This window comes from Labeo rohita, chromosome 6, assembly GCF_022985175.1.
Source record: "Labeo rohita strain BAU-BD-2019 chromosome 6, IGBB_LRoh.1.0, whole genome shotgun sequence".
Lineage (NCBI taxonomy): Eukaryota > Metazoa > Chordata > Actinopteri > Cypriniformes > Cyprinidae > Labeo > Labeo rohita.
In genome coordinates this window covers 29,556,694-29,566,747 of record NC_066874.1, presented here as the reverse complement: position 1 = coordinate 29,566,747, position 10,054 = coordinate 29,556,694, and the positions used below count along the sequence as shown (strand labels likewise).

General features: G+C 34.5%; 1 protein-coding gene across 3 annotated transcripts in view; it reads right to left on the bottom strand.

Annotated features, from left to right (window-relative positions):
* Nucleotides 1–94: 94 nt before the first annotated feature.
* Nucleotides 95–10,054, bottom strand: part of phc2b (polyhomeotic homolog 2b (Drosophila)) — a 32,531-nt gene continuing 22,571 nt past the window's right edge. For all 3 annotated transcript variants that reach the window (XM_051113236.1, XM_051113234.1, XM_051113235.1), the window contains 8 exons: nucleotides 7,620–7,999; nucleotides 7,380–7,539; nucleotides 5,040–5,248; nucleotides 3,486–3,618; nucleotides 3,054–3,174; nucleotides 2,781–2,907; nucleotides 2,403–2,679; nucleotides 95–1,114 (listed from right to left, as the gene is read on the bottom strand). In XM_051113236.1, the coding sequence (XP_050969193.1) occupies nucleotides 954–1,114; nucleotides 2,403–2,679; nucleotides 2,781–2,907; nucleotides 3,054–3,174; nucleotides 3,486–3,618; nucleotides 5,040–5,248; nucleotides 7,380–7,539; nucleotides 7,620–7,999 (1,568 nt within the window). In that variant the 3' untranslated portion in view covers nucleotides 95–953. The remainder of the gene's footprint in view (nucleotides 1,115–2,402; nucleotides 2,680–2,780; nucleotides 2,908–3,053; nucleotides 3,175–3,485; nucleotides 3,619–5,039; nucleotides 5,249–7,379; nucleotides 7,540–7,619; nucleotides 8,000–10,054) is intronic.

Genomic DNA, 10,054 nt, shown 5'->3' with positions numbered 1-10,054 from the left:
TGAAAAATGGTGTGGAATAATTAAAATAATATTAAGCTGTGTGAGGAAAATGTGATATAGAGTCAAGAAATTAAACAAGTTGACACCAAAATCCTTCATTAAAAATGTTATATTACAAATTTCATTCATCTGATAAATACAGGCATTTCACAAAGCATTGTACAAAAAACACAATTCATCATCACAATCCTTTCTAGTAACATACAATGACAAATCTGGGCACAAGTAAAACCAAACATAGCATCATTCCCAATATCCAAGACAAATACAATTTAATGTGCATCTCAAAACTGTACGGACACACATTGAATAAGGCGTTTTCAGACTGGATCCCTTTCTATAGGTTGTATCGGTTTTCAGGTTTAAAGTTGAATATTCTGTAACTGTGCTTCTGTTATTCAAGTAAATGTGACAGTCAAATAGCACCAGTTTGTTGTGATTCAACTGTGTTACAAATACTCACACACAAAGGTAAGAATAATTTACTTTAACATATTTGTACTGTACAAAAGCATCTGGCATGTACAATAAGACAAAATCATACCTGAAAACACAAATGTACAAACCATCGACATCTGGGCCAAGATGTGGGATTGTGAAACCACATGATAATAATATTTGTTTGGACTGCACATTTTTTTTCTGAGCACCGATACTACTAGTTAAGTCCAGTGATCTGAGAGTGCCAGTCAGAATTCCAAATCACTGATTTATAATGCCTTCCATTTGGTTTGAGTCACCATTGTGCGATTTTTCATAGGTAGTCGGGTCATTTTCTGTTCCATATTTCAGTTCTTTTCTTGAGGAGGTGCAGTTTTGGGCTTTAGCCCCAATATGTATAAAGTTATTTCGTTATTTTTTAAAAAATGTTGTAGTGCAGTTGGGGTGCTGTAGTCACTAGGTCAAGGTCTGTGACATCAGAGGACACACAAACACACACACTCACTGCCTTTTCAAGGCTTGGAATCTTTCAGCATGTTTATGCGAGCGAAGATCTTGAGGGCGGGTCCTAGTTTAATATTCATGGCACTCATTAGGTGATCTTCCTTCAGTAGCAGCATGGCCTGTCCATCAATCTCCTGAGCACGAAACTCATCTGCAATCTCCTGGCAACCTGATTGTGAAGTCACAGAAATTTGGAACATTAAACAGCATTTGTACAGCATTTATTTGTAAATAAATGTGCTGTAATTTATTGTTGTAGAAAATCTGATTTTCATCATATCGTTTTTCCCTCATCATCATAATATATTTTATTGTAATATTTAATGACAGACTATCATATCAAGTGCATGTGCATGTATGTATGAATATGTAGACTATCATTCTAGAATACGTTTGGGGTTGGTAAGATTAAAAAAAAAAAAAAAAGCCCCACTAAGGCTGCATTTTTTTTTATTAAAAAATACAGTAAAATCACCAATATTGTGAAATATTATTACAGTTTAAAATAACTGTTTTCTGTTTGAATGTATTTTAAAATGTAATTTATTCCCGTGCTGCAAAGCTGAATTTTTATTTTATTAAAAAATACAGTAAAATCACCAATATTGTGAAATATTATTACAGTTTAAAATAACTGTTTTCTATTTGAATATATTTTAAAATGTAATTTATTCCTGTAATATGCTGATTTGCTGCTCAAGAAACATTTCTTATTATTAATTATTTTTTTTAAAGAGGTATTCATTTCTTAAAGAAAAATCATATTAAACCCAAACTTTTGAAAAGTAATGTCTTTAGAGAACTTGGGATGTAGTACAAAATATATACACTACCAGTCAAAAGTTTTTGAACAGTAAGATTTGTGATGTTTTTTTAAAGAGGTCTCTTCTACTCTTCTACCAAGAATGCATTTGTTTGATCCAAAGAACAGCAAAAACAGCAAAATTCTGAAATATTTTTGCTATTTAAAATAACTGTTTTCTATTTGAATATATTTTAAAATGTAATTTATTCCTGTGATTTCAAAGCTGAATTTTTAGCATCTTCAGTGTCACATGATCCTTCAGAAATCATTCTAATATTCTGATTTGCTGCTCAAAAAACATTTATTATTATTATTATTATTCTGTTTAAAACAGCTGAGTAGATTTTTTTTTTTTGGTTTCTTAGATGAATAGAAAGTTCAGAAGAACAGCATTTATCTGAAATAGAAATGTCTTTATTATCACTTTTGATCAATTTAAAGCATCCTTGCTAAATAAAAGTATTAACTTCTATAAGTTATACGATTTAACTTTGATCACAGGAATAAAATACATTGTAAAATACAGAAAGCAGTTATTTAAATAGTAAAAATATTTTACAATATTACAGCTTTTGCTGTATTTTGGATCAAATAAATGCAGGCTTGGTGAGCAGAAAAGAATTCTTTGAACATAACAAATCGAGCAGTTTACCTGGCAAAGAGCGGATGAACTCAAAAACTTCTTGCACATTCCACTTGGTGGGGTCACATGGCAGGAAGTGCTGACTGAGGAGAGGAAGCTCTTCTGGATCGTTAGCAGCAACGCCACCTTGAGAAACGATTGGGCCAGAACTGGCTGCAGAGAGGGGGGAAGTTGCTTCCTCATAACTGGAGATATCCGAGCAGGGACTGGACTCTCCTTGACTAGGCTGAGACTGGAGCGGTGAGGATATAGATTCTCCCTGAGATTGCTGAGATACAGAGAGCCGCTGTGGGATAAAACAATAGACAATATGAAAATGATTTACCTTATATATTTATACAAAAACATTGTGAACCACTTCCACATTGTACTGAAGTAGCTGTTCACCTGCTTTTTGGTCTCCCTGCCTCTGGGACTATGAGACCTCCTCCTTCTCCACTGATTTATCTGATTGGTTGTTTTAGTTCTGTCGGGGTGAAACAGACCAACCCGCTTCGTGCAGCTTACACTGTATCTGTTATACAAAAATATTGCACCTTATTAGTTATCATTTTGGTGGCAGCTGAATGAATGAGTATCAGAACTTCCTAAATGAACCCTGAGGTGTCATGCAGCTTTGTTTAAACATGCATTTCATAAAAATGTTTTTGAATCTCTAACCTTTTAGCACAGACCATGGAACAGAAACGTTTTGAACGTTTGAACTTGTAAGCAAAATCGACCCATCCACAGAGCTCACATGTGAGCTTGGGCTCCTCCGATTCCTCCTGAGTCCTCGTGTCTGATGAAAAATTATAAGATATTTAGTATTAAGCTTTATTTCTGACTAGCTGAAGTAGTGTTTGTGTGTTATCGCTGGAATGGTGAGGCATTAGAATGAAGCACACGTTTGCTGCACCTTGATTACACAAACAGGAAATTCCATATCTTATCATCTCTTATCACTACTGCATAATGACGCTCCTTTGTTCATAACAATGCAGGTTTTCCAGACTTTCAAAACTTTACCCTGACACTTAAAAAGGTCATGAATGTTGGAAAAACAGCCATGGGCTGCAGTAGGGTTTTGGATCTACTAAGTGAAATGTCTACCTTGTTGCCCAGCCTCCTCCATGTCTGAGTTTGTGGCACTGAGGGAATTACTGCTGGCCGTTTTCTCTGGATCAGAGGGAAGCTGCGTGTCTGGTTTCTTGGGGCTGTCTGCTTGCACCGGAGGTCTCTCCACCTGAAAACACAGTATACAAATGTAACAATATCAGGATGATCATTGGAACACGTGTTAAGTTTGAATAAGCAGATCAAGACACTTTTTTTTTACAGTTTAGTCTGATCTTCAGTGTTGTAAATCATGTTAATTCACTAACATACAATCAAATACATAGTGCAGAAAATAAACAAAAAGTCATTAATAAATAAAATTAAAAAAAAGAATAATAATAGTAAAATGGTGATGATTATTGTTGATGCATTAAATTACTGTGAATATAAAAAAATAGAACTACAACAATTAGTATTAACAACGATTATTGTTATTTTTATTGTTAAATTAATTTTCAGTGTAAATGTATATACATTTTTATAATTACATTGTTATAAATAAGTGAAATAACGTGTATTATTGTTGTATTAAATTTTTTATAAATAATAATTTTATAACAACAAAAATTAAATTATTAACAATAATACCAATTATTATTATTTTTGAATGAATTTCCTATTTAAATTTGTATTTTAATTCATATTGTATAAAAAAAAACAGATCGGATAATAAAAATAAATGTATTATTATTACTGTTGGTGGTGGTGGTGGTGTATTAAAATGATTATGAATAATAATAATAATAATAAATAAATAAATAATACTAACAACAACAATCATTTTTTAACAACAACAATACAATGACTATATTATTATTATTATTATATAACAATTATAGCTGTAGGTGGTGGTGGTGTATTAAAATGATTATAAATAATAATAATAATAAAAATAACTAATACTAATAACAACAACAGTATTAACTATTATATTGATATATTAATAAATTAATATATTGTTATTATTATTATTAGATTTGTTATTATAATTAAAAAATCATAGCTGTTGGTGTTGTATTAAAATGATTATGAATAATAAATATTAAATTATTCTTTTAAAATAATTAGAATAATTAAAATAAAACAATTACAGCTTGTGGTGGTGGTGGCGCTGTATTAAAATTATTTTGAATAATAATAATAATAAATAATACTGATAACAACAACAATAATTTTTTAACAGCAACAACAGAATTACTATATTATTTGTTTTTTTATAATTTAACAATTATAGCTCTTGTTGGTGGTGGTGGTGTATTAAAATTATTATAAATAATAACAATAATAATAACAAAAACTATGTTTGATGATGAGATTTATTTTTATAATTTAACAGTTTTAGCTGTTGGTGGTTTTGTATTAAAATGATTTTGAATAATAATAATCATAATCATAAATAATACTAATAACAACAACACTTTTTGAACAACAATACAGTTACTATATTATTATTACATTTATTTTTAGAATTTAACAATTATAATTCTTGAATTATAAATTATTATTATTGCTGTTGTTTTGGTTGTTATTATTATTATTACAACTCACAGGGAATGGCTCAGCACCCTCCTGAATGACAAACCCCTCAATGACGTGCGTGAGGACGTGTGGCTTCACTATGGCTTGAGGTGGCTTGTTCTCGCCGTTTTGTGCCACACTTCCCGTCACAGCTGCCGGAGGCGGCTCGCTTGAGGCTGCCGAGGTCATGGTCGGTGTCACCGGTGCTCCCGTGGGGTCCCGCGCTGTCTCCACAGACCCTGGCGGCACAGAAACAAAAGCGTCGACTCATCACCATAGCAACCACAACAACATCAGCAGCCCAAACATAAGAGCTCGCCAGTGTTTACAGGAAAGCCTGAAAAAAAAAAAACAGCTGATGGAAATTAGATACAAACAATGCACTTATAAAGTTGTTTAAGGAATAGTTCAGCCTAAAAAAATATGCATTATATATTATTAATAATAATATAAATATTATTATTATTATTATTATTATATTTCTTCTATAAAACACAAAGATATGTATGCAAGCCTACGTTTGTACATACATCGCGTGAAAAACAGTCAAGTGACACGCGAGAGCCAATGGCGTTTGACGTCAATGACGTCCAATTAGAGCGTCGCGCCATTTTTAATTTTTAAGTCGCAACTGCCAATGATGTTTGAGAGCAACGTCTGAGGGGAAGATTATCAGCTAATAACGACAAAAAAATTATTCTGTTCCTCACACAAAACTATCATATAACATCAGAATAATTAAATGATTATTTATTAATTAAAGTATGTTTGTAATCCACCGTCACTCTATGGACAAGATGTCAAATGACATACTGAAGTTCACTGAAGAAAGGAAATAAGGTTTGAACGACGTGAGGGTGAGTACATTATTTCTTTTTAAACGAACTATTACTTTAAGAAACATCCCACCATCATTAGGCGACTAAAATACATATCTCTTGCTGTATTTTAAATAAGAGACTGGCGTCAGTTGCGTCGCGTTTTAAGACAGAACGTCAAATCCACACAGTTCAAACAAACGCGCCTCAAGCCCGCTGCGTTTTTCTTTTAAGCCCAATAACCAAAACTATTGGCACCAAAACACAAGACATACTGTAGCTTACCGACAAAGCGCAATATAAAGTCATTCCCCCCGGAGGCGCTCTTCAATTCCGTCTCAAAACACGGGGGGAGCCTCATTCCCACACGCCTGTTACGGTAATATTAATGACAGAATATCCGAAGTCCGCCACGCGTGCGATTCTACGCAACACAGTCTGCGCTGCTCCTTTTCTAGTGCTCCACTCCCACGCACAAGCACTGCACATTCTGCCAGAGAGGCGGTTCAGCCTTTCCCTGGATGGCAGCAGGAGCAGCAGCCTCAAGTGGCAGGTCACATGACTCTGTAGATGTGAATCTTTCAATGGCTGGTGGCAGTGGTTGTGTCTTCTATGCAGGCTATATTGGGCACTGTCTGAAGGTAGGAAAGCACTGTGGTCCAAAACCAGTTTGTCTGTTAAGTTACTGACAGATTAGACAGCAAGGCTGCTAGTGCTTTCTGCCAGGCAGGGAGGTCATGTGACTGGCCAGAGTCAATTCTGGTCTATATTACTGTATGTGGAAATTGCACAACACCCCCCATCCCACTACCTCCTCTTTTGGCAAATCTGGTTCACCATGTGGGTGTCGAAAGCCTTGTATTTTAATGCAACTGCAAGCTGTGTAGTATATAGTGCCCTTAAGAAAGTATTTGAAGCCTTAAGTGCATACAGTGTATGAATGCATTAAAATAAGAAAATATAATACACACAAGTCGGTTTGAAGTCAAATAGCACAAGCACACATTTCAAGCAAAATGCTACACAAAAAGTGATCTAACGCACATTTTTATTCCAAATATCTTGGCACAATTTGTTTTACCAGTAAATTATTTGTAAATTGTTGTTCTGGAAGTGGAGATCTCCTTTAAAAAGACACATAATTGCTAGAGGCTTTAGCAATAATCAAAGGGTGAATATTTATTAATAAGCAATTGTTTAATTATTATTTATTCAACTTACTAATAAATGTTCATTTATTGAACATACTAATAAATGTTAATTTAATTTTTTTGGGTTCATGTTAATCAAGAAATAAAGTAATTTTAAGCAATAGTTGAGTTAAATAAACCCTACCCATTTAACCCAACCGCTGGGTCAAAACAACTGAGTTTGTCCATATTTCACCCAGGAGACCCATATTTCAGCAATTTTTAGAGTGTATGTTTTCATGAGGTCTTGCACCTAGTAATTAATTGTAATCTCTCTATCTTAAATTCTTGATGACTGCATTGTTTGATTATGAAACTATATTTGTAAACTTGCAAATTTAGACTCTTATTGCCAACTGTACCTTGAGTTTGAGATGTAGCGTTAACAGTGTCGATTTTGGATTGTTCGGGGGGGTCCGTGCCTTGGGTCGTAGTGGTTGGCTGCATTTGTACTGGCGGACAAATCTCTCTTACCACCAAAGAGGTGGGCTTCTCCTTGTCATCCTGAGCAAGTCTTGAAGCCTAAATAGTACAGAAATAGTTAGTTGCTTCTGAACTGTATACATTATCTACAGTAAGGCTCTAGTAAGGGAGTCCCTTACCTGGCTTTGTGCTGGCTGGATTTGGAGATTGATGGCTGTCAGTTGGACTGGTTGCGCTTTAGCGTGGGCCAGGCCTGTGTGTGAGCCGTGCTGACTAAGTGCATGGTGGCTTATGGTTGAATGGAAGATGGTGGCCTGTTGGCTTTGAGCCGATCCCTGGTTGTGAAGTGCTGGTTTAGGCAAAACCGGAATGATCCCTGCTACCGATGAGGTCTGGGCGGAGCTCTGGATGGCCAGCGAGGCTGTCTGTTGGTGGGGCTGGACGGAGGCGGTCTGTAGTAACTGGGGCTGAGTTCTGGTGGTGGGTGGGGCTTGGGGTTGAATGACAAACTGTTGCGGTTGCTGCTTAATCAGGGCCTGCGGTTGGATTTGGGCATACGCTAAAAGAAGAAACCACAGGCAAACACTTACTATTGTTTCACATGACTACACATTATTACACTGACAGTTCCAAATTTAAACGACAGTAACGTTTACATGGAATTTCATATATTTGGACAGTATTTTTTTTTTTCGAGATGGCATAGGTAAGCTCCTTAACTGCACAGGTTTCCCTCAGTCATGGGAAACTTTAAAGGTTTGTTTGTTTGTTTCAATTAAGTATTGCTCTTGTTAAAGTAACATTGAAAGTAGGGGTGTGCGATAATGACAAAAAAGGATATGTCGATATTTACTGGAATTTTGTTGATAATGATAATTAGATGATATTTTGCTGACCATGTTATTGTGCTGGTACCTTGGCAGGTTTAGGACTGCCGTGGACAACTGACTCCCAAAGCTTTCGATATTTTCATATTCTGTGAGGTGGTTTGTTTGCAGGAATAACAGAAATTAAAGTTTAGGTTTAAATAGATTTTTACCTTTTATGGCCATTTTTTACCCTTATAAGGCCTTTTTTTTTTTTTTTTTTTTTTTTTTTTAATCAAATTCTTAAATTTAATCAATAAATTCAAATGGTGAGACACTGTAGGGCTGTTACCAGTCAAATGAAATCAGTATCAACAAAATTTGTGTTTGCAATGCAGAGGTGGCACATAATTTCCATCTGAAGTGGCATATAGATGCATTTACACAGACTGAATGATGGACATGAATGCAGTTAACCTCCAGTTACAAATGCATAAGTAATGTTTTGATGTTAAAAAAAAAAAAGTTGAATACATAAATGATATTTGAAATGATCTGGGGGAAAAAAAGGAAAATATACTTTAAATATAAACCTAAAATCACCATTAGGTGGTGGCAAATCACTGCATAAGTGAGTCATTGAGTCATTCGTTCAACGATTCTTTCAAACGGATGATTGATTCAGTTATGAAACACTGTCGTGTGTTGCTAAGAGATGCAAAACAGTTCTGTTGTTGCTTTGTTTATAACTATTTTTGTTGTCGAAATATAGCAAAAACAAGAATTGTTGTGTATAAAATGTAAGTTAATTAATATTAACTTCTTGTTTATTGAACTGTTTATCAAATCAGTATCACATTTGCAGTTGATATTTGGTGAAAAATGTCACTCTTCATGTGACATTAACTATGTCAGATTATATAAATATAAAAGACATAAAAATTATACAGGTGTATTTTGTGTCATCTTGAATTTTGGGGCAATTCTTCATGTATTTTAATAGACTAAATCTGCTTGCACAGTAGTCTAACCTATATCTTATAGTGTATGCGTGCACTCTTTGTTTTTTTTTTGTTTTTTTTTTGTGCTATATACTCCATAATGTCAAGTCACATATTTGACATATATGACACATATTTTAAGCAACATTTACGATATTATCGTAGACAATTTATTGCACACCCCTAATTGCCAGCTATTAGTAAACTCAGATTTGAAAGCAAATGACACAAATTTGAGCCAGCTCAGAAATCCGTCTAATTGATTCAGTAGTGAATCAGTCTGAATATACATGATTCTTAAAAACAGTTATCCAGGAAATCATAAACATCTGGAAAGTACAAAAATGCAATGTCATGGCAGTCCAATGTGTGGGAATCTTGACTTCATCTCAAAAATGTATTTATTTTTTTGTTGCACAGTTTTGTCCTTTTTGCTGTATCTAATAACATTAGTCTCTGTGCTTGGGTTTTCCAGTACAACATCTGTATCCAGGACTACGAAGTTGGAAACTTGATGAGTTTTGAAACTGTGATTAGGTGTTTGACTGGAGGACTTGCAGGAAAGTGTGTTAAAATGTAATATTAACTCAGCAGGAGAACATTCAAACACACAAAACCTTAAGAGTTGGGCATGTTGAGATCACAACCTCAAAAGTTTATGAGTGGTAAAAGAATCTGAAGAACTCCAACTGGTTGGAAAGTTAGCTAGCGTGTGGTTTTTTTGTTTATATATATACGTGTGTGTGTTCTGTCACATGAAATGCACGCCGGATAAGCTAAGCAGACGTCAGGAACAAATACGGTCTG